The sequence below is a fragment of the Gastrolobium bilobum genome, unplaced genomic scaffold (genome assembly GCF_033153095.1).
Source record: "Gastrolobium bilobum isolate Gb01-03AN ecotype WA unplaced genomic scaffold, APGP_CSIRO_Gbil_v1 utg35590, whole genome shotgun sequence".
NCBI lineage: Eukaryota > Viridiplantae > Streptophyta > Magnoliopsida > Fabales > Fabaceae > Gastrolobium > Gastrolobium bilobum.
In genome coordinates, this window is record NW_026898223.1 from 355372 (window position 1) to 381355 (window position 25984).

General features: G+C 36.6%; 2 protein-coding genes across 2 annotated transcripts; both read left to right on the forward strand.

The window, feature by feature from the left end:
- The first annotated feature begins 4149 nt into the window (after positions 1-4149).
- LOC133313981 (uncharacterized) lies at positions 4150-6350 on the forward strand. Its single transcript, XM_061515408.1, has 2 exons — positions 4150-5680; positions 5752-6350. The coding sequence occupies exons 1-2, from the start codon at positions 4150-4152 to the stop codon at positions 6348-6350; spliced, it is 2130 nt and encodes a 709-aa protein (XP_061371392.1).
- Positions 6351-12507: 6157 nt separating this feature from the next.
- On the forward strand, positions 12508-25238 carry LOC133313991 (uncharacterized oxidoreductase At4g09670-like). Its single transcript, XM_061515420.1, has 2 exons — positions 12508-13044; positions 24371-25238. Exons 1-2 carry the CDS (start codon positions 12589-12591, stop codon positions 24989-24991), a joined length of 1077 nt encoding a protein of 358 aa, XP_061371404.1. The 5' UTR covers positions 12508-12588; the 3' UTR covers positions 24992-25238.
- The last annotated feature ends 746 nt before the right edge of the window (positions 25239-25984 follow it).

Sequence of the window (25984 nt, forward strand, 5' to 3'; positions counted from 1 at the left end):
TTTAAAATTTTTTTATAATAAATTTTGTTATTATAACAAAAATTTGGTTTGTGATTTAAATTAAAAATAAAATAAAAATTATTATTAATAAGGAAAACAAAATAAAGATTTGATTTGTGATTTAAACTACAAAATCAATTTGAAAAATCTGTAGAAATAAAGAAAATAATTAAATAAATATTCTAAATCTCTAAGGAAGAAGGATATTATTTTTGAAATTAATGATTAATGCTATAAGCTTCTGGGGTATTACTCGTGGTCTAAAATTAATGATGGCTTATGAATGTTTTTCAAAAATAAAATTACCTAAATTAGGCGTGATTGCCTCTTGATTGAAACTCAATTTAGACGTGATTGATAACGTGTCAGGTGTTGACACATGTCACATTTTTAAATTCAGAAACCTCTGAGTTCTGCGTTTGTGATTTAATATAAAAAATAAATCAAGATTTGATGTGTCATTTAATTTAAAAAATAAAAAAATTTATTTTTATTACAGAAAAAATTTGGTTTGTGATTTAAATTAAAAGTAACAATTATTATTAATGAGAAAAATAAAATAAAGATTTGATTTGTGATTTAAACTCAAAAATCAATTTGAAAAATCTGTATTAATAAAGGAAATAATTAAATAAATATTCTAAATCTCTAAGGAAGAAGGATTATCTGATTTAAATTTAAATTATGTTTGTGAGAAATAAAATATATCAAATGAGATGTCATTGCGTAGATCTCAAAAATTTATGTGGAATCAAAAAAGAATTACCTGAATTGGATACCCGAGTTAAAAGTTATGACCTTCAGAAGTTTTATGATTAAATTATTATTATTTTTGGAAAAAATATGACACGTGCAACACCTCATGAGAGACGCCCCATTGGGGCGTCACATGTGACGCCTAAAAGTGATGTCACATTGTGCAATAGATCCGTAATTATTTTCAAAACGATAATAACTGCGTAATTATTTTATTAAAAAACATTACATTAATTTTTTTGCCGAAATTACTGCGCTAAGTCTTTATTCTCCGCAATGTTAATGTTGACGTTGAACTAGAAGCTAGTAATAATTTAAATTGAATCTTTTATTTATGGGTTTTATTAATCTCATGTTAAAGGAGATAGTTATCTCATGTCATAGAGATAAATTTGTGAGCTCCACCGCCTGAAAAAATAAAAGAAAAGAAAAGAAAAAAGTAACACGGTTATCGAAGGGTGTGTAGGAGAGAAAACTTAGTAGTTTTTCCCTTTTATTATACATCATCAAAAGGATGAAAAACAAACAAAAGAAAATGCACAAATTAAACAAAAAAAAAATAAACACACAAGCTATCCCATTATACAGTATTACACAGTATTAACCACTCCCCGTTAAACCCAACTAGCGAGTGTGGGGTGGAGAAAATCCTTGTACGCAGCCTTACCGTTACATAATTGCAAAGGTGTGATCATACAGTATTACACAAATTAAAATTAAAATAGCAGGATTTGATGCTGCCTCCGTACCACCATGGAAAAGAACAAGAGACACCATCCCAGACACTATATATAACATGTACAGTATTACACAGTACTGCACCTGTCCAAAATAAACTTATAGAGAGAACCTGTAAACACGGATTGCAACATCAGAGGAACTAGATGACGCACCATGATATGAGGTGCTACACCATTATCGCTCAAAGAAGTTGCGGTGGTTATTTCAGGAGAAGTACATAAAGAAAATTCTGAAGAGGTTCAACATGGATCAATCCAAGATAGTTAGTACTCCTCTAGCTGGACACTTCAAGTGGACTCAAAAGCAAGGTCCAAGAAGTGACGAAGAAAGAGATGAGATGAGATGTCAAAGGTCCCATATCATTCAGTTGTATGCAGTCTTATGTATGCCATGATAAGTACGAGGCCCAACCTTGCTCATGCAGTCGGGATTGTAAGCCAATTTCTATCGAATCCAGGTAGGGAGGATTGGGATGTTGTCAAATGGATATTCAAATATCTCAAAGGTACAGTAAATAAATATTTGTGCTATGGGATAGGAAAACCTGAGTTAGAAGCCTACTCGGATAGACTTGGGTGGAGATGGCGACTCGAGGAAGTCAACCACAGGTTACATGACTGCTTTTGCAGGGAAAGCCATTTCCTAGCAGTTCAAACTCCAGAAGTGTGTTGCCCTGTCTACTAACGAAGTCAAGTATTTTGTTGCAACTGAAGCTTGCGAGGAGCTAGTGTGGATGAAGAGGTTCCTACAAGAGCTTGGCCATAATCAGGAGAAGTATGTGTTGAAGTGTGATAACCAGAGTGCTATACACTTAGCAAAGTACTCAACTTTTATGCATGGTCAAAGCACATTGATGTGCGCTACCATTGGATTCGAGATGTAATAGAAGAGAAGTTTTTGCAGCTCGACAAGGTGCATATCAACCTAAATTGGTCAGACATGATGACCAAGACGATTCCAACATTGAAGTTCGAAGACTGCTGCAAAGGTGCCGACATATAACCCCGTCTAATTAAGTCGGAAAGGGGGAGATTTGTTGGATTTTTCCTCTTGGATTATATGTGACGCTAGCAGCAACTTCAAGTAAGCAATGGTGAAATTGAACCACAGTGCGACACGTCAGCAAGGTTTTTACAGAATGGAATTCCTTTATAATATAAGATAAGATAGATAGATTATTTTTGCATCAAGAGGGCACCATAGCCTAGAACAACAGAAACTACAACGGATTACAATTCATATCCCCGATATTATGTATGTAAAGAATCATGCGAATCAGTGAGGAAACACACAGAAAAATTAGCATTAAAAATCTTGTTCATCTATGATTTCAACTTTCAAGAAATGAGAAGAAAACCGAAATGGAGAGTAAATGCACATTTCCCCTTTTATTTCATTTGATAGCGGCTATCTCCTAATAACTTTTGGGAAAAACACTATCTTAGTGTGTGTGTGTGTGTGCGCATATATATATTCTATTAATTAATATGATAAATATTATTATTAATAAGTCAAGTTAGCCTATATATGTATACATTTGGTCTTAGCCAATTTCCCTATCGCTTTTTTATTTTCCGTATCCTCTTCAAAATTTTGAGCGAAATATTTTGAATTATCTCTTCGGCTTTTGCACAATAAGCCCCTATTTATATTTTCATATTAATTGTTATCTTTTCATTATCATCTTCATTCATTCATTAACATCATTTCCTAGGCTATGCGTGGATCATTGTGAAAGGATGCAATTATTACAATGTGCATACTTCCTTCCATGCGTTGTTTAGTGCGTGTGGTTATAATAATCACAACATCAATTTAATTTTTAGGATATATTCCAGAAAAAACTTAGATTTATCTTAATTGTTGCATAGATTTATCTTTTCAAATTTCATTTACTCTTAACACTAAATTTTCATTCAATTCAAAAGTTAATAATAATTAAAATTTGCACTAAGTTACCATTTATCTTTTCAAATCTATCTTAATTGTTGCATAGATTTATCTTTTCAAATTTCCACTAAGTTGCCGTTTAAAGTTTCCAATAAAGTCAGAATGAGCATGAACTGACCTAGCTTTTCTCTCATGGTCTACTTATCGCTCCCTCTCCTACGAAAAAAAGACCCTGCAGCTTGTGGTTGTTGAGGAAAATCGCGTATGTACAAATGAATACTAAACATAAATCACGAGGTGAGGTGTGGCCATCAGTTAACAAAACGAAGTAAATTTTACTTAGTGCTTGGGTTTGAAATTTATTGGAAATATCTTAATTAGTCTGAGTGTGCGAACAAGTGCGTTTTTTATTTTTTATTTTTTAGGAAAAAAAAACTAAATGCAAAGCAACTAAGAAAATAATTTAGCCTAGAATCTCTTGTAGTAGAGGTGGGAAAAATGAGTGGGAGTGGGAGCAAACCGTCGTTAACTGCGGAAGAGGATGATCTCCTCCAACGGAGTACTTTAAAACTGAAAGCGAGCTCTGTGGGAAATGTTGAAGTTGTGGTGACTGGACATCATAATCCAGGTTTATCTCAAGGTCAAAAAATTGTTTCGTATAAGGATACGCTTCTGCAATTTAATGGAGGATGGGGGGAAGCTGAGGGTGATAAAGAAGACTGTATATCTGAGCAGTGGAATGAAGCATAAAAGGATGATGTGATGGAGGAAATAGCTACTGATGATGGAGACAGTGATCCACTTTGTCCTAAATATCAGTACTCGCAGGAGATGCATAAGGAGATTTGCAAACAATGGAAAAAAGCATTGATTGTAAAGCTGCTTGGGAAACGAGTAGGGATCAAATTCTTCATAGCAAGACTTGATAAGATGTGGAGCCTGAAAGGAGCACGTGAATTTATTGATATGAAAAACGGATACTTGCTGGTGAGATTTGCAGATGAAGAAGATTATACTCATGTATTTCAAGAAGGTCCTTGGATCATTGTTGGTCACTATGTGATTGTCCAACGATGGAGACCATTTTTTGATCCTTATGATGAGACGTTCAAGAAGCTAGCAGTATGGATGAGGATTCCAAGATTGCCCATTGAATTCTACACATCACACCACTTGTGGCAAATAGGCAATTTATTTGGGAAGACCCTGAAAATTGATCACAACTCAATTCGTACAAGAAGCTCAGGTGAGGAAGAAACAACAAGAGCTAAATTTGCTCGCATTTGTGTTGAGGTGGATCTTCGGAAGGGATTCTTATCGAAATTTAAAATCGCGAAGCATACATTCCATGTAGCTTATGAGGGTCTACACATGATATGTTTTGCGTGTGGGAGATATGGTCATCGAAAGGATCAATGTGGTGGTAGTATTCCTAATGCTGACCAGCAACCGACACCAATCATGACACATTCTGTACAGAAGAACATCAGGCAGGAAGTGGCAGATGAGGCGAGTGCTTTTGGCAGTTGGATGATTGTGCAGAAACCGACAAGAGGTCGCAGGGCAAGGGTTTCGCCGGAGATCGTTACGCAACCAACAATAATTAAGACTCCAACTGTAACGACAACAGTATCCCAATCAAAGCAAATCAATGCCAATAATTCAAAAAGCAAATCCCAGGCAATAATTAGGGAGGAGCCGTTAAACAAAGAAAAAGGAAATGTTACGATAGCATTAAAGAAGAATGAGAAATCTCATCAATCACAGCCTATGATTGGGGGATCATGCTTTGATGCTCTCAAGACAGTTACAGATGGTGTAGAGGTTGAAGCGGTTATTCAGGATGGTATTGAGGAAAATTGCAATAAAGAAGGTGGTGTTCAGAATCTGGTGAAGGAATTAAAAAATGACAATACACGTGGAAGGAAAACAGTTTCTAAGGAAGATCCATCTGTCACTAGAGACCTTAGTCAGCCCACTTTGACCAAGAAAAATAACAAAAATTTGCGTGGAACTTTATCCCTTGCCCTGAAAGCTAAATCCCATATTATGAAGAACACTAGCAGTTCTCGACAGCAAAAACTGGGGTCCGCTACAGGTGCTGGGACTAAAGGCTTTGAGGCAGCTTTGATCTTACCGCCACCTAATGGAGGAAAAGCTGAGACGACAGTTGAAGAAGGGGTGCCTGAAGACAAGCCACTTGATGCTCTCGATCCAATGTTGCAGGATAAGGGAAGTGCCAAGGATGCACAAATGTTGGGAAATACCATTGTTTCTGGTGGCAGTAAAATGGGTACTGATATGTATCAATGATGAGCTTGTGCTCTTGGTTCCTGACTATCTTTCTTTGTTTTTTTATGATAGTTTTCTCATGGAATTGTAGAGGGCCTGGGAGAAAGGGCTTCTGTCCCCTTGTTAGAGATCTTATTAGTAAATTTCAGATTAAAGTTTGTTGCTTATTAGAACCTCGAATAAGTGGTCAACGTGCCACTAGGGTTATTCGTAACCTAGGTTTACCTAGCTTTTTCCTTCATGATGCAGTGGGATTTTCAGGAAGTATATGGTTGCTTTGGGATCCATCAGTTGTCAGGTTAGAGATTGTGCAGTCCCACTTTCAATTCATTCATACCAGAATTTCTTGGATCCATGAGCATAAAGAGGAGTTCATCACCTTTGTTTATGGTAGTCCTCGAAGACAAGAGCGTAGACAATTGTGGGAGAATCTAAACCAGCTGAGAAACACAGTTACTCTGCCGTGTATGCTCATGGGGGATTTTAATTCCTACATCCATTCCAGTGAAAAGTTTGGGGGAGGGGAACCAGATTGGCGCAGCATACAAGACTTTAATGATTGCCTCTTGTCTTGTAGCCTGGCGGATGTAGGCTATCAAGGTCCTAAATTCACTTGGCAACTAGGCAGATTGCAAGAAAGATTGGATATGGTGGTTGCTAATGACATCTAGAATGTTTCCTTTCCTGATAGCATGGTTAATCATATGCCTTTCTACGAATCTGATCATAGACCGGTTATGCTTAGTAATGGGAGAACTAACGTCAACGTGTTAGGTCAAAGACCCTTTAGATTCATGGCAGCTTGGTTGACGCATGAGGAGTTTCATCATGTTGTCAAGGATAGTTGGCCAGATAGGGTGACTTGGAAGGAGGCAAGTACCAGTTTTAGACAGAAAGCGACGACTTGGCACCACGACACCTTCAAAATTACGATACAGCAGAAGAGAAATCTCCATGCTAGGTTACGTGGTATTGATGAAAGTCTTTGCCAATACCCTAGTAGTTCTCTGGAGAGATTACAAAAGGAGCTTTGGAATGAATTAAACGCTATTTACATTCGAGAGGAGCTCACTTGGTTCCAAAGATCTCGTCTCCAATGGATCTCTAATGGGGATCGTAATACTCGTTTATTTCATTCATCTACTGTGATGCGTAGAAGGAAGAATAGAATTGAAGCCTTGAAAGATGATAATTGTGAGTTGATTGGTGATCCTAACCAATTAATGGATATGGGAGTTGCTTATTTTGAAGACTTATATCGAGAAGATTGCTTGCCGAAGCCTTTGTTGCCCACTTCGAATTGCTTTCCTGAGATACAGTCAGATGTTCTTCATCGCTTGGGTAGAATTCCGGATGTGGAAGAAATCAAGATGACTGTTGCGCAAATGGGATCTTACAAAGCTCCTGGAGTAGACGGTTTACATGCAGCCTTTTTTCAATCCCAGTGGCATCTCATTGGTCCATCGGTGTGCAGTTTCATTAGGGAGGTGTTTGAGGATCCCATGAAAATTAAGGAGGTTAATCAGACTTTGTTGTGTTTGATTCCTAAGCTTGAGGCTCCTGAATCGTTTAAACACTTCAGGCCTATAAGCGTGTGTAATGTCATCTATAAAGTTGTCATCAAAGTAGTTGCCAATCGATTGAAGGACCTTATGCCTAGCATAGTCATGCCCAATCAATGCAGTTTTGTAAAATTGAGGCATGGCTTTTGATAATATCATTGTTGCCCAAGAGATCATTCATTTGATGGGTGCAAGAAAGGCAAGCAAGGATGGATGGCTGTCAAAATTGACTTGGAGAAAGCTTATGATAGACTAGGATGGGATTTTTTAGAAAATACTCTTCATGATCTTAAGTTTCCAACTAATCTCATTCATCTTATCACGAGTTGTGTTTCGACTTGTTCTATGAACATCCTTTGGAATGGGTCCACCACTAAGGAATTTTATCCTACGAGAGGGATTCGCCAGGGGGATCCTCTTTCTCCATATCTCTTTGTGTTATGTATTGAGAGGCTTGGTCATCTTATTAATGCTGATATATCCCATGCAGGTTGGAAGTCTATTGTCCTTAAGAGAAATGGCCTCCCTATATCACATCTATTTTTTGCAGATGATTTGTTAATTTTTGCAGAAGCTTCAACTGAGCAAGCTGGTCTAATTTCGAAAGTCTTAGACTTCTTTTGTAAAGCTTCGGGTCAGAGGGTAAGCAGTAACAAGAGTAAGATCTTTTTTTCTAGTAATATCCATCACAGTCGTGCTCAGGAAATCAGTGATCAGATGGGTTTTGCCTTAACATCTGATTTAGGGCAATACTTGGGTATCCCGTTTCATCAAAGAAGAATTGGGAAAAGGTCCTTTAGCTATGTGTTGGATAGAATTAACTGAAGATTAAATTCTTGGAAGCAATCAAATTTATCTCTTGCTGGTAAGGTGACTTTGGCAAAATCAGTGCTTTCTACAATCCCTTTATATCCGATGCAAACTTCCATAATCCCTAAAACTACTTGTGATGACATGGAGCGTAAAACTAGGAGTTTCATATGGGGAGATACAGTAGATTGTAAGAAGACTCATTTAGTCTCCTGGGATACCTTATGTAGGAAGAAGCAGGACGGTGGTCTAGGAATTAGACAATTGAAAGGGATGAACCAAGCTATGATTATGAAAGTGGCTCATGGGTTGATGACTGATACTGAAGCTTTGTGGTGTAAAGTTCTCAAAAATAAATACAAAGTGGGCACCCAGTTGTTCCCAAATGTAAGAGTCTCTAGAACTGGATCGAATCTGTGGAAAGGAGTAGCTCGAGTTTGGCAGCCTGTGGTGGATAATTCTCGAGTTCTTCTTGGTAATGGACAGAACACGTCTTTTTGGAATGATCGTTGGGTTCCTAATTGTACTCCTCTTTCCCAGCTTGCGGTGTATCCGATTCCTGAAGATTGTCTTTCATGGACGGTGGCTGGATGTGTAACTAGTCAAGTTCAAAACCTTGTTCCTCCTTTCTTACAAGGTGGTCCAGATTAAGTGATTTGGATAGGGACTAGCGACAGTAAGTTTTCAGTGAAGACAACTTACTCTTTCATTGCACAAACGGAAGTGGTAGATAATGTATTTCCATGGGACAAAATTTGGAAATGGCTTGGTCCTGAGAAGATCCGATGCTTTCTTTGGTTTTTTGTTGGGGATAAGCTCTTGACTAATGTGAAGCGTGTTCAGAGGCATATGGCTGATTCAAACATGTGTTCCAGATGCTTAGTTTCAGAGGAGAATTCCATACATGCTATTCGTGATTGTCATATTTCTAGAGATGTTTGGAAACTTCTTGTTTTGCAGGTAAAGCAAAGGAATTTTTTCTCCCAACGTTTCAATGATTGGTTGCAGTCAAACCTCGTGGTTGGTGATATGGGAGATAATCGGGAGTGGCCTTTGATTTTTGGTATTGCTTGTTGGTTCATTTGGAATACCAGAAACAAAATGATTTTTGAAGGATCTCAGGCTAATGCTTATAGCATTATTCGACAGATTTGGTGTTACCATGATTATGTGTTGCAGTCTAGAGTTTTTTTTGTATCTTCTGGTCTTTATCGAAGGAATAAAGAGGAGCGATATATTCGCTGGACCTTTCCTCCAGATAGTTGGATAAAGATCAATGTAGATGGGTCTTGTACAATGGGAGGAATGCGTACTGGGTGTGGAGGTGTTCTTAGGGACGATACTGGGAGTTGTATTGTTGGCTTCTCAAAATACCTTGGTTGGGGTAATTCTCTTACAACAGAACTTTGGGGTTGCCTTCTAGGACTTCAGATAGCTTGGAGAAGAAATTATCGTAGAGTGTGGTTGGAAGGAGACTCAGTGGTCGCTATTGATTTTATCAACAAAGACTGTAATCAGGAACACCCTCTGGCTACTTTGGTTCATCAGATTCGCCATTACATGCAAAAGGACTGGCTTGTTCATGTTTCCCATGCTTACAAGGAAGGAAATCGTCTTGCGGATGCTCTAGCTGATCATGCTCATTCCTTTGGTTGGGATTTGCAAGAATTTACAGCTCCTCCAAATTATTGCGAATCCATTTTGAGGGATGATGTTGTTGGCGTGGCTATGCCCAGATTGTGTCTTTAGTTGTTTTGTTTAATTTTCAAAAAAAAAAAAAAAGTTTCCAATAAGTTTTCATTAAATTTATCTTTTCAAATTCCATTTGACCTGTTATACAAAAAAAAAATCCATTTGACCTGTTATACAAAAAAAATTCCATTTGACCTAACCATCTATTACTATTGAAGCAATCTGCATTGCAACCGCATCACGTTACCATCATTATGAGTTACCACAATATTTAAGTTTTCATACCAATCGAAATACAACAGGTACAATAAATAATCCAAAAAATTTATTAGACTCAACAGCTTCCAATGTTAGTTTAAAAATATATTAACATATGACTTTTTTAAATTATTTAAAATCCCTAATTCAATATTAATGGTTTTGCATTAAAAATAATTTTTTAAAATCTTAATTGAATACACCATTTTTTTGGTAAGCTAATTGAATACACCATTTAAATAAAAAAAATCTTCTCTCATAGATATTATTTAAAAAAATATTAATATTGATTTGATTAAATTTAACATTCGATATAAAAATAATACATTGATATAGAAAAATTAAGAAAATGTATCGCGCCTAACTATACGTTAATATATAATAAAATGCTCCATATTTGTGTTTTTTTAATAATACTTAAATGTAATATATTTTTTAAAATTAAAATGCATAAGAAGGATAAATAAATTGCAAAAGTAATATTTTAAAAGAAACAGTATGATTGAAGACTCGAAGGAGAATAATCTAAATCATTTTAAAATAAATAAATAAACATTGTCTAACACGAATGTTAAATTTATATATGATGCAATCGTGAAATTTCTCCATCAGTTACACGTTTCCTTTCAGCAGCAAAGCACATTCATGTACAACACGAAATCCCAAAGCTCCAAGAGCTCATGTATTTTTTGTAGTGGGGACAAAAGAAGACACAAAACCATCTTCATCAGCATTATTGCAATTCACCGAAGGTGTTAACAAACATAAAGAGATAAGCCACAATTTCGCGTTGTAATGCACTGGATTCATATTCAAAACGTTAGTGTCCTTCAACATGTTACTCTAAAAGATAACCCTACAAAAAAGATGCCATCAAAAATTTGTCATCAATAACCACACAAAGAATTTCACAAACCCTATTGAATTTCAACATGTTAACCTTGAAATGCTTGTGGAGACGCGAATGAGAAGCTTCGAGATCCTTGAGGATTTCAGAGTGAGAGCGATCGATCCGGCACTTAAGATCGTCAACACCTGAAAAAGCAAGGATCTTGAGGTCCGAGATGTTGTTCGGAGCCCTATGATTGCAAGGTGGAGAAGAGCTGCTGGCCAGAGCGTTAGTTAGAACAGTATTAAAAGACAAAGAAGATAAAAAGACAAAGAATGGAAAAAATATGTGCACGATTAGCAAAGGAAAATATCCAGAAACATATCCTATTTATACACAAAATAATTTCGTAAATTAAACTTAATTTTGCGTATTAAAGATTTGAAATTATTTTTTATTGCAAAAAAACCTATCAGCTTCCACTAAGGCACAACTCTGAAAAACTTCTCAACTCCCAATAAGATTCAATAATTTAAAAAACTTTTCAGCTCCCAATAAGATTCAATAAATTGTTACAGCTTCCAACTTTCGCAGCTTCCAATAAAGAGATAGTGGAAATTTAATTATGTGTGTCAAAATCTATTTTTTAATCTGTTTTCAATTTATTTTTTTAAAATTATAAGCCTAAAAAACAATTTAAAAAGTTACTATAACAGGAAACATTTCAAATTTCTTCAAATGTGAACACAAAGCTCAAATTGAATGAGAATGCGACACGTCATCAAACTTTCTAACAAACAGTTTTACTTTCTAATATATAAGATTTTAATGTTATAAACATTTTTTAATTTATTATTTTACTTCTAAAAGTAAATGACATTTGTCTTTTTTTTTTTTTTTTTGGTAAAGTGACATTTGTCTTTTTTACTATGATTTGTTAATGTTATTTTTTTTTCAATCTAACTATAAATGTTACTTTTCATAATGAATAATCAGCATCGTTCGATTAAAACCATACTCTAAATAAAATTTTCAATACTATAAAAAATACTAAAATTGTTAGTATTATCTAAATTTCAATTTTACAAATAATAATATTCGCTAATAAAATAAAATTTTAAAAACCACAAACTCTTATATTTAAACATTAAAAATTCGGAATTAACGTTATATGTGACACATGCAATTCTTCTATTTTTGTTTCTTTTAAACAAAAATGCTGGCGTTTGCCAATGAAAAATGGATTCTTTAACCTTAAAATTTCGCATCATCTTATTAGTGGAAAATGGATCCTCAAATCTTATTATGTAAGAAGTTTAATTTTATCGATGAACTCTTTTTATGAAGAAATATTAAATAATAAGAAGGATTATATTTACAAATTAAATTATTTATAAAATTTCATAATTTAATTTTAACTGTTAATTTTCGTCAATTTAATAATTATAATTTATTAAAAATTAATATAAATAAGTAATTATAATTATTAAATTAACAGAAATTAATAATTAAAATCTAATAGTAAGAATTTATAAATAATTTAAATTTATAAATATAATCATCTTCTTAAATAATAGAAATAAAAATGTCCAATAAACGTGAGTTTTAAAACAAGAAGATATTATTAGTATTACACTCTTACATGCTTCGGATCAAAGCCACGTCACTACTCCACTCTCCACTCTCCACTCTACACTGCATCAACTGCAAAACGTTTCGTTTTTCCTTCTTCCTTATCATTGCTAAACTCGCTGCGAAATGGCCGAGTCAACTGTAATCCGATTCGGAGTGATAGGGTGCGCCGACATAGCTCGCAAGGTCTCACGCGCCATCGCGCTTTCTCCCAACGCGACGCTGCACGCTGTCGGTAGCCGCTCACTCGAAAAGGCTCGAAGCTTCGTGGCGGCAAACGGTGGCGCCATCGCGTACGGCTCATACGAGGCCGTCCTCGACGACCCCGACGTCGACGCCGTCTACGTGCCGCTACCGACGAGCCTGCACGTGCGATGGGCCGTGCTCGCCGCTCGCAAGAAGAAGCACGTGCTGCTGGAGAAGCCCGTGGCTCTTAACGCCAAAGAGTTTGATGAGATAATTGAGGCGTGCGAATCCAGTGGGGTGCAGCTCATGGACGGTACCATGTGGATGCACAATCCCAGGACCGCTTCAATGAAGGAGTTCCTCTCCGATGCGAACCGTTTTGGCCAGCTCAAATCGGTACGACTCATATTCCAGTTTGAACTGTTCCTATTTTTTTTTTTTTTTCGATTGTTTGAAATCTTCGATTCGGTACAAGGTTAAGTTTTACAGCATCGCTATTTTACACGAAGAAAAAACTTGGCATTTTATGTTTTTCATTTTATGAATTAGCAGGACCAATCCTTAAGGGATCCGGGTCCTTTTTACTCGGATCAACACACCGTGCTTTTGATTTTGAGAGTTGGTTCACGAATTAGCTTTTTTTTTCCACTTCATTTCTATTATCTATTCCTATGTGCTAGTGAAAGTTTCCATTTAATTTTCTTAATTTCAATTATATTTTGATTACGAAAGGTTAATTTTATATACCCTTTTTTAAGTGTAAGTGAAAGTTTCTGTTTTTCATTTATTTTCGTTTTATTTGAATTTTGATTACAAATGCTTAAATTTTGATGCCCATTTTAACTGCACGAGTGAAAGTTTTTTTTATTTGAAATTAATTTTAATTTTTAATAGAAAAGCTTAAATTTTGAGGCCCATTTCTAAATTCATGGATTAGGAAGCAATTAGTAATTGAATATAACACAATTTTCTTTTGTTTTAAATTGTACTATTTTTCTAAAAATAAAATAAAAAATTGTACTATTTTATCCTATTCTCAAGTGACACAAACACTATTGGTTAATGGAATGAAACTTTTTAAATTTTGCAATTAGATACAAAGGGAGTAATGTTTCAATTGTAGCTGTGTGTGTCAGTCACATACATTTTTGTTGATTCATATTGATATACCTATATTTGGTTTGGATGATTTTAATTTATGGACTTGAAATATCTGACAATTTTCAACATTCATACCTATCTTGGGCTATACTATATCGCATCTTTTGCAGTCATGTCCTTTTTTCAATTGCTATCATTAGTGCATGTAGCTGCTTGTCAAAAGATCAAAATCCAGATGAAGACTCAAGAAGATGATAATTGTACTGATGAGTTTTATTTTACAACATACGTTCATATGTTTTACTCTTGGCTTCTTGTTATTATTATATAATAGGCATGTTGAGATAATGATTATGATGGTGAATGATGAAGCTAGCATCAATTCTTCTCCCTCCTCCTAAAAAAGGTGGCTCGGGGATTGAGGAATCTTTTTGCTTTTGTTTTTTTTCATGTTTCTATATTTGTTGTGCTTTGCATAGTTGGTGATTATTAGATGATAAAAATAAGAAGTATAAGGGGTGTATGGATAATGATTTACCTTATTTAATTTTTGGTTGAATTGATTTATTTTCTTGAACATAAGCGTAGCTTTGGCTTCAGTCATTCAGAGTTTGAAAGAATAATAACTTTTGGTCATTCTGTGCAGTATTTTCCGCATATTGTCCCATAATATTAAACCCAGAATCATACAAAGTATTCTTTTTCTTATAGAGAAATAAAATTTATTTGTGAGACCAGAGGAGAAGTACAACAGGGAGGGATAAGATATCCTTTAACAATAACTGTTTTGAAAGGATAAGTAACTCAAAAGGTATCAAGAATTAAGAAAGGCTTGTTAGTCTCTAAGGAGCATTGAATTCCAAATGGATTTTTCAGGTTCATCTTTGTTTAGGATAGAGTTAGAAACTGAATAGTGGAGTTGTAAGAGGCCTTATCACATTGTTACTTGAGAATAGGATAAAATAGTACAATTCGATAGTGCAGCATTCAGGTTCATATATGTTTCCTTCAACAGAAACCTCTATCGAAACATCTAGCTAGTTCAGGCCGAACCCGACTCTGATACTAGAGTTAGTCAGGCCATGCGGAACTCATGGCGAGGGACCACCATCAATGGCTATGCTACACAAATAGTAACAAGTAGGTCCGACACCATGTCTCAACCCAAAACCTTAAGACATTGTATTCATGGATCCTCCCACTTATATGAACTTCACTTAGCCCATTACCAACCAATGTGGGGACTCTATCATACTTGAATATCCCAACATATGATTGGGTGAAAAGGGTGGAGAGGCTTTTTGAATTAAAGTGGGTAGATTTGACTATGGAGGGAAAGGCCTTATCATGGTTCCAATGGTGGGAATTTTGCAACCAATATCCTTCTTGTGAAGATTTCAAAGAGGCAGTTGTAAGGAGGTTCAAATCCTCAATATGGTGTAGAACCCCTATGAATTACTCTTGAGATTGAAACAAGTGAACCTTGTGTATCTTAAGCGGATTTTCTTGCCAAAATTGATGGACTATGTCTGAAAGTTGATGAGAAGAATAGGTGTAACATCTCAAAAATATATTTTAATTAATTAGACAAAATAATATTAATAATTATGGGAGGCTTTAGTCATTGAATATCTGAAATTAGTGAAGTGTAAGAGATTATTACTCAAAATAGAGTTTTAGGGGGAGATTGATAATTAAATAAAAATCATAATAAGTCTTTGCTAATTTAAGTTGATGGAATAAGCTACATTGAGTAACTATAAGAATGACTTTATTTACCAAGTCTTTTAAAGTGTAAAGGGGGACCTTTTTTTATATGATACCACCCTTAAGGGCACTTTTGGGAAAGCAATTGGGCTGAGTCAGTGATGTGCCTGAGATAATTAGTTAGTTAGGGAGTTATTCTAGAATATTCTCAAATAATAGGATATAAGGAGGGGAGTGTGGGAGTGTGAGGTATGCATGAAATTAAGCAAATGGTGAATGGGGTTTTGGGAAAGGATCTCTAGGGATCTCTTGAGGCCTAGGTGTTTGGCTTTGAGGGTGAGTTGAGACCTTTGATTTATCTTTCTGTATTGTCATTTTACTGTTATTTCCTTGTCTATTACTGTTATTTCATTATTTCTGTAATATCTAGTACTTTTGATATCAATATATTTGAAGTTTTTGTTTACATTTAGTGTTGGTAAATTATGTTTAGAAGATCCATTATTTTAGGTTCCATCAATTTGGTATCAAAGCTTCAGATCCTTGGAGCAGTGACCTAGATCTATAAAAAAAAAAAAATTAGAATTTTATGGAGATGAAGATGGAATTAAAGCTTGGGAATGGTTGCTCGGGCTTGAACAACATTTTCAAGCAAATCAAATTCAAAAAGCTGATATACTGAATGAAGCTGTGAAGGGGTTAAGAGGTCGTGCGCTCAATTGGTACAAACTTTGGAGTGAGCTCAGTCCCCATGTAAGTTGGTAGCGCTTTGATATAGCATTTATGGGGAGATATGTAACATCCCGAGCGCTGACGAGGGCGGGGAGTGATCGCCGGTGCAAAGAGGCACGGACAAGGAGCGGCTCCTGACAGGCTTCCAGCGCGGGGTTACATGCATGAATGAATCGAATCCACACCCGAAAGAGAGGGATTCCAAAGACTGTGCAGGTGTGAGACTGTATTGTTTGGGATAGCTTATAAGAATTAATTGGTACTACCTATACTAACAAGATGCATCTACTTTTCGGTAGCCCGGAACGGAAGAACTCCATAGTTAAGCGTGCTTGACTTGGGGCAATTCTGGGATGGGTGACCTCCTGGGAAGTTTTCCCGGGAAATGTGCGAGTGAGGACAAAGCACGCTGAAAAGTCTCGTGTTAGTGTGTGGGGATAGTCGTTAATCCTTGCAAGTTGCCGGGCGTTACAAGTGGTATCAGAGCAGGGCCTCTCTTCCAGTACGGTGTGGTTCGAGGACGAACCAGGCGGAAGCTGGTGGGCATGTAACATCCCGAGCGCTGACGAGGGCGGGGAGTGATCGCCGGTGCAAAGAGGCACGGACAAGGAGCGGCTCCTGACAGGCTTCTAGCGTGGGGTTACATGCATGAATGAATCGAATCGTCACCCGAAAGAGAGGGATTCCAAAGACTGTGCAGGTGTGAGACTGCACAGTTTGGGATAGCTTATAAGAATTAATTTGTACTACCTATACTAACAAGATGCATCTGCTTTTCGGTGGCCCGGATCAGAATATCTCCATAGTTAAGCGTGCTTGACTTGGAGCAATTCTGGGATGGGTGATCTCCTGGGAGGTTTTCCCGGAAAGTGTGCGAGTGGGGAAAAAACACACTGAAAAGTCTCGTTGTTAGTATGTGGGGATAGTCATTGATTCTTGAAGCGACCGAGCGTTACAAGATATATACCTGAGATCTGTTTGGTAGAGAAGGATGAAGTATCGAACAACCCAGAAAAAAAGAAACAAAAAGAGATCACACAAGAGGTGGACGAAGAAGAACGAACAGAGATTAAAGAAGAACAAGAATAGAACCTGGTGCAAAAGCAAACAGAGATAGAAAGACATGCAGAAGAGGATCGAAAATTAGAAGAAGGAGCAAAAGAAAAAGAAATTGAAGCTATGGAAGAAATCGAAGAAGAATCAGAGGAAAAAGGAAAAGAAAATGAAGAAGAAAAAGAAGAAAATCAAGAGCAAGAAGACAAAGAAGGATCTCATTATTTGCCAAGGGAATCAGAAAATATTTCCACCATCTCAGAATATGATTCAATATTAGAAGCGATAGAAGGAGAGGAACACCTGCACCTCGTTGAAGATTTGGAATGGAGGGTTGAAGAAAAAAGGACTAATCGCATGTGGATCGGGTTGGTGGGCGGGCGAAGTGGAAATGGAGCGGGTTTAATGGGTGGGTATAATAGTAACCACCCACCCAACTTAAATCAATAGGGCCAATTCTATTGCTGAATCGTGGTTCAACATGGGTAAGATAATTGCACAAAATGGGCCTGGAGGTTTCGGCCCAAGGAATACAACCCAAGCAAGAGATGGATCTAGAAATTTGGCTAATGGGAATTCTGAAGGGCTTTCATCTCAATGGGTAGGGTCTAGCGATAAGGGTACCATAATGAACAATCAAAGTACTTACGCAGTACAAGGAACGGAGGAGCGAGATTTCGGTGGCTGTCGCCAAAGGAACCGAGCAATAAAAGAAGAAGGAATTTATGCTCTCACGGTGATGCACCAATTTCGCCAGTCCACATATGTCAGAACCCAAGCTTGCATGTCATGTTGATAGGAGCGGGTAAGCCAATTGTTGATGAAGAAATAGGGATTGGGGGAAGGGATGGAGTTGTCGAAGGGGAATCTCTTCAATTTAGCTTGCACAATATGGTGGGACACACGTTTAGCCGATCAGTCAAATTGTGCGGCGGGACTCGGGGGCGACGTGTAACAACCTTAATAGGCACAGGTACTTCACATAGTCTAATGGCTGAACATATCGCTGCAAATTTGAAGCTCAAAGTGGATGAAACAAAGAATTATTCGGTGGAAGTTGAAGTTGGCTACAAGATTCAATGCAAAGGAATTTATCGCGAAGTACTTCTGTCATGACCTGGTATACCCTTTATGCAAGACCTTTTCATCTTGAGGACATTTCATGTGGCGCAAGAACTGAAGTTGCTACTAGGGCCATTATACTACAAACAATGGGACCCGACTGGAAGCTTTCACACAGTACCCATCCCCTTCCTTCACCTTGAGGACAAGGTGAAATTTGAAAGGGGAGTATTGATGGGCCTGAGATAATTAGTTAGTTAGTTAGGGAGTTATTCTAGAATATTCTCAAATAATAGGATATAAGGAGGGGAGTGTGGGAGTGTGAGGTATGCATGAAATTAAGCAAATAGTGAATGGGGTTTGGGAAAGGATCTCTAGGGATCTCTTGAGGCCTAGGTGTTTGGCTTTGAGGGTGAGTTGAAACCTTTGGTTTATCTTTTTGTATTGTAATTTTACTGTTTTTTCCTTGTCTATCACTGTTATTTCACTATTTCTGTAATATCTAGTACTGTTGATATCAATATATTTGAAGGTTTTGTTACATTTAGTGTTGGTAAATTCTGTTTAGAAGTTCCATTATTTTAGGTTCCATCGGTCAGCAAATAGGTTGTTAGGTTTGACCAAAACAGAAAACAATTAGCAAGAAATGGAGGGAAAAACTAAATAAGTAGTGGAGGGCAGTGTGTGAGAATCATCTGGAATCTTGTGTGGGTCATGAGACGTGGGAGAATGGAGAGCCTCTCTAATTGCTCTTCATTTTAGTTTCTTCCTTTATTTAACTATAACTTTCTGCATTAGTTGTTCCAATTGCATTTCTCTATATCAGTTTTGTAAAGAACCTTGGGATACACCACCCCAAAAGCTAGCTCAAAGGGTGGGAGTGCCTAAGACCTTATAAACTCCACATTAGTTGCACATACAACCAATGTGGGACTATATATCTCAACACGCCCCCTCACACAAGAGTCCATTGGGCTTGAAGAGTGGACAATGCAACAGGCCCAGCCTACCTGTGCTAAGAAACGCCACAAGAGAAAGTGGGGGCGGCGAGGCTCTGATACCATGTAAAGAACCTTGGGATACACCACCCCAAAAGCTAGCTAAAGGGTGGGAGTGCCCAAGACCTTATAAACTCCACATTAGTTGCACATGCAACCAATGTGGGACTATATATCTCAACAAGTTTTATTAGTTGTTGATTTCCTGTTTGTTGGTTGTATTAATTTCTTGTAATGTTCAAAAATGTTTCCGTAGTATACGTTTGTATTTCCTTGATCCCATTAATTGTCTTTTGTAATTTTACTATTCTTGAGTGGGTTGCAACAATTGATATTAGAGCTCTCTAATTTGGGAATCTTTGAACAACCGATTAGTAAATAAAATAAAAGTGGAGAATCAATTTCACAAAATGACGATTCCTGTATTTTCTGGTAGAGATGTATATGAAGGGTTACATTGGATAGAGTGGTATTTTTGCAAGAATTACAAATAGGAAGTTGTGTGAATGTCAGAAGTGAGAAGAGCCTTGCAAGGAGAAGCTTGGTACTGGTATCTAGGGTGGAAGCTTTGAACCAAAGAAGTTACACGGTTGCAGTTTCGAGTTGGATGTAATTCAATGATTTTTGGCATTCATGGAAGACTCTACGATAAAGGAGGCACGACCACCACCAAAATTGATGGAGGTGGATAACGAAGTATTCATATCAAAGAAGAATGAGATGTCGTAAAGAATCGAGGCCAAAAGCATGGCCATAGTGGGAGTTCCAATAGTGAGGCGAACTGGATCAGTAAAGAAGGGGATCCTTTTAGTGGGCTCGGATCATTTTGACCCGCGACCCATATATCTTGCTTTGTCAGGTGCCCAAGGCCCACGATCAATAACAACTTTACAAGGGTTCAAGGCTGGCTATTACGTTCGAAAAACAATGGAGACCTACCACAACAACAATGTAGAAAGGGGCTTTGTTTCAGCTTTAATGAAAAATTCCAACTAGGACCATACTTGTGAATAGCGTCGCTTTAGCACGCTATAGAGGAGTTGCATTGCGGTGCGGCGGCCAGCCGCCACACGCCGCGCCGCGACTGTCAGGCGAAGTGTAGCGGCTGCTATTGAGGCTGAAATTGCAGCACTATTGTGCAGCTACAGTAGTTTCTGCAAAAGTGTTCTCGTTGTAGAAGGAAGAGAGCGTGTTGAGCAAAGACAAGGGATTAGGGGTGTCGTTCCTCGATTCTAGAACCTTCTTCAGCTTCCGAGACAAACCTTAAGTTCTTTGATTTGGCATCTCACTTAAGTGGCAGTTTGAATTTTGACTAATTTTGCCACTTTATTTTGTTGTGTTACATTATTTGGGACTTTAATTCGTTCAATTTTCTTATGATTTGAATTTTAATGGTTGAAATCATTTATGTTTGAGTTTCAGATCCTTCAAATTTATTTTTTGTCACATTTTCATTTTTTGAGTTTTATATTTGTGGAGTACAATTTAGTGTATCACTTAGGTACACTTTGCATAGTAACATTGTAGCGCTACCCGCTATAGCGCTATACCAGTTTGGAGGGTTAGCCGCTACGCGCCGCTATCCGAGATTAAGTATGACTTGGACCTCGTAGCAAATCAAGATCATTTCAGCTAATGGTGGTGGAAGATGAGAAGAACGCTGAAGAGACAATGGTGCCAAGGGAGGAGGAAGGGAGACCAGCAAAAGCAACGGTTGAAGTCATGAAGAAGTTTTGTTCCCATAATCAGCTTAGCTGAGAGTGCAGAGTCCTTGCTGGTAAACATAAATTTATCTCTCCATTAAATTTGTTTTGTTGGGCTCAAAATTACAAGAGATTTGGAAGGTATTATGAAGATTTTGCCAAAGATAGTTATTACCTTTTGGCAAAAAGACAATGTGATGAAGATGAGAAGTCTGTTGTTCAATAAAGTCTGAAAAATTATTTTTTGGTTAGAATAAACACAAAAAAAAAATGTTCTAATCAGATTTTAGTTGAGAGTTTTGTTCATCATTTCCTTTCTTAGATTTCGCGGTTAATGGACCTATTGTTGCATCATTATCCTATGATAGTTTAACAATAGAATACTCTAATTATATACATGTTGTTTTGGCTCTAATGAATGCTACTAAGTTTGCCTCATCAATAGTAATTGAGGCCAAAAGAAATGGGCATCATCCCAGAGCAAACCAAGATGTCATCATGACAGTTGATTTACTAGGTAATGCTGACATTGTATCTGCAAGAAGTGAAGCACGAGCACCATTTCCATTGAAAAGAAGGAATTAGTTGCTTGATTGTATTTCAACTTTAAGGGGCCAAGATGACAATGATGGTTTTGTGGACTACAATGAACTTTCGCACTATGTAGCACCGATACCGACACAGGACATGTGACACGATACGACACGACAGTCCGACATGTTAATTCTAAAAAATGTTAGATTTCGACACGTTAGGACACGTTTTGATATTAAATAATATTTTTAATTTATATAGTGTATATTATATTTAATATTCAATAATTTAACAAAAAAATGAAACTAAACTTATAATATTCATCAATTTTGCAAAGAAGCATAAGATATCTCAAATATTTATATTAAACTCAATAAAATGATAATCGTAATCCAAAAAATCTAATAGTTGGAACTAAAAACTCAACGCAATGCATCCTTTAAACTTTCTTTTGAATTTCTATAACGCATGTTGGAGTGTCGGAGGTGTCCGTGTTTCATAGCTTTCGCATAGTGCCATTGCTACAAGTGCCTGCACTACCTTGGATGTTAGTCTATTCAGTGGAGTTGTTGTTTGTAGAAATAAGGTGGCTAATTCTAAGCTAGAAGGCGTGGATGTTGTAGACAGTAGTCCAGGTGAACTATGTGTACTTGGGATTACTGAAGGAGAGTAATCAAATCTTATAGTTGAGGACTGTCTTAACACCCTTGTTGCTTTGATTAGTGTGATAATGGATTGAAAGTCAAATCATGAATTACCCGAGGAGCGGTTAAAAGCAACAAATGTTTTAAAGAGCAAAATGTGGGTAGAAGCACAACTTGATAAACGTGGTATCAAAGATGAGTACTTTGTTATGATGCAAATTGTATCTAATTTGGGCAATAAGAATGAACTAGCTGTTGCATTTTCATTAGGAAAGGGGGACACAGCTTACTACTGATTGTTGGGGAGGCAGGGAGCGTGAGAATCATCAAGAGTCTTGTGTGGGTCAGGGACTTGGGAGAGTGGAGAGCTCTCTCTAATTGCTCTTCATAATAGTTTCTTTCTTTGTTTCACTGTAACTTTGTAACTTCCTGCCATAATTGTTCCAATTGTATTTCAGTATATGAGTTGTATTAGTTGTTGGTTTCCTGTTTGTTGGTTATATTAATTCCTTGTACTGTTCGAAATATGTCAGTAATATGCACTTGTATTTTGACTATTTTCTTGATCCCATTAATTGACTTCTGTAATTTTACTGTTCTTGAAGTGGGTTGTATTGTAACACTTTATAACCCCCAAAAAAAAGAGATGGAGAGAGAAATAAAAAAGGCAATAAAACTGAGATGGTGGAGAGTGTCCTCTCTCTTCCTCTGGACTTCCTTCTTGTTATCACAGCATGTAAACCTAGCACCCTTCACAAAAGTCTGACCACCACGTTTAACCGTCTCACTTTCTCCCCTTTGTAGAATTTGCCCATAAACTTCATAACTTTTGGGAAAGCTACATGCATGTAGGATAAAGCAAGGTAACCTCTTGCACCTTCATGATTCTCAGTCCTTTAGCAACTTTATATGGAAAGATTTAAAAAAAGAAATTTTGTATCTCTCCCCCACGAAAATCCAGTCCCAATCATGGCTCCCACTCACTGCATGTTCTATTTTTCTTTTTGCTTGTGATTGTGGAATTGTGACCATATGCTGTAACGATTTTAGAATCTGTTGTAAATAATAATATTTTTTTTATTTTAAATAGAGAGTTGTATTTTAGAATCTTCTTTGGGTTTAGCTCATTAGATCATTTAGTCTCTTTAAATAGAGAGCTTTTGTACAGTTGTTTGTGATATACAATTTTTTCACATAATACAATCCTACTTTTTAAGTTCTTTCTTTTGAAGAAGTTAGTCTTTGATATGGTATCAAAGTCTATCTGACCAAGTAGTTATCACGAGTTTGATCCTTTCGCCCCTCCTCTACATAAAAGTTGAATTTTAGTGCAAGGTAAAATAGGCATGTGAATGGTCCACCCACTACTCTGTTGGGTGTGCGTTGCCATTCATAAGCTTTCATCTCAAGCTTTTGGGAGAGTTGGTTTTTGACGAATAGATCCAGGTTTAAATTGGGAAATTCTTGAGGTATAAGAGAAGGGTGAAGGTTTATCTGGCGAATGTAAAGTGGTGCTACGTTAATTTTTCATTTGAGAAGCATGAGTTGTATTATCTGATTTTTTGAATTTTGAACCCCTAAAAGTGATACAGTGATTGGGTTTCTTTCACAATGCTTGTATGTTTTGGCTTAGTTTCAACTTCATTAATTAAATCTGCTTCATATTTACTTTTCCTGCATGACATGTGAGTGATCAAGATAACTTTTGAAATATTATCAAAGGCAGAAGTTGATTTTGTGTTTTCCTTATCGTCTTCTACTTGCCACTTCCTTGTTGAGTTTTTGGTCATCCGATGTTGAAACCTGTAGCTGCTTGCTTAGCATTTTAGTATGCAATGGTGCCTCATCGTTGTCATATTTTGTAGAAGGCACTTGGCATTGTGAAGCATTGTCATAATAATGATATTAGAAGATATATCCTGATAGCCTAACAATCTCATTCCTGTAATTATGGAGCTCCATTCTGTAATACTTCATATCTTTACTGATGCTTGTAATGCAAAAACGCATTTTGTTTGGACTTTAAAAAGTACCCAATAAATTAAAAGATAAGTTAAAAGGCCTTCGTGAAAGGCTCAGACTAAGCCATGTTAGAATATTGGGCAGGGGGTTTGTTAAAAGATTGATAATACTTTATTATGCTTTCATGTTCTAACATTGATACATCGTTTCTTTTTGGGTTTGACAGATTCACACTTGTTTTACATTTTCTACTAATGCTGATTTCCTCGAGAATGACATTCGTGTGAAGCCTGATCTTGATGCTCTTGGCGCTCTGGGTGATGAAGGGTGGTATTGTCTCAGGGCAATTCTGTGGGCAGCAAACTATGAATTACCTAAAACTGTAATAGCATCGCGCGAGCCTGAGCTTAATAAAGCTGGTGTGGTAATGTCTTGTGGGGCTTCTTTATACTGGGAAGATGGGAAAGTAGCTACCTTCTATTGCTCCTTCTTGTCAAACTTGACAATGGATATAACTGCTGTTGGGACAAAAGGAACTCTACATGTTCATGACTTTATTATCCCTTATGAAGAGAAGGAGGCTTCATTTTATGCAGCTTCAGAATCAGGCTTTGATGAACTTGTGACAAAGTGGGCTTCACAGCCAAGTAAGCATACAATAAACACTGATCTCCCTCAGGAGGCTCTTATGGTAAGAGAATTTGCCCGTTTGGTGGCTGAAATTAAATTCAACCACTCGAAACCTGAGAAGAAGTGGCCAGCAGTTAGTAGGAAAACACAACTTGTATTGGATGCTGTGAAGGCTTCAATTGAGAGGGGTTTTGAACCTGTTCAGATTCAGGAGTGAAGGTGTGTATGTACTGTATTTGTACCTTGTTGAATTGAGATCTTTGTTCCTTTAGTTCATCACAACAAAAAACTGTTCTGTTATCCAAAAAAAAAAACTGTTCTTATTTGTCTGAGTGCCCTGTACTGGGGGAAACACAATGAACTTATTGTTTTCATCCTTCAAGGAAACTTTTTTCTGTACACTTTCATCACTGGTGACAGTATTAGCTTTTTAAGTTAAGTATGTATTGATCTCCCTCAGCATAATAACCTAATCTTTGTTTATTTCTTTGATGTTTTGTTTTTTGTGCTTTGTTTTTTTGAGTAAATACTCTTTTTGGTCCCTAACTAAAAACACGGTTCCCACTTTAGTCCCTTACAAAAAACAATTACTCTCAAGATTCCTAAGAAATTCAAAGTGGACCCATTTAGTTGAAATTGTGATACTCACATTCAAAAAAGATCCATATTAGTCCCTCAAAAGGACTAAAATGGATTCACTTTGAATTTCATAGGGACCAGTCGACTAATTTTTTTTGTAAGAGACTAAAATGGGGACCGTATTTTTTGTCAGGAACTCAAAAAAGTATTTACTCTTGTTTTTTTTCATGCTTCTTTTTGATGAACTGTTTTTACTGGATGTTCAATGTTCAAACAGTGATTTACTTTTTTTTTTTTTTTTTCGTTGTCACTGAGTCTCTAATAAGCACATAGATGTGACATCAAATATATATGTCCAAATCGTATGTAATTTTTATTTATATAAAGAGTAGCCTTTTTCGACTATCAATGTAGATAACTTATTTACATTAGCTCAAAACGATGTCGTTTTGAGGCAGAAATCAAGGTATTTTTGTAATTATAATTTATTTAAGGGTTATAATAGTCTTTTTTGTTATAGTTTTTTAATTTTTTAACTCAAAACAACGTCGTTTTGAGAGAAAATGTAGATAATTTATCTACGTTCACTGTAAAAACATTAAAGCCTTATATAAATTGTATTTATCGGAAT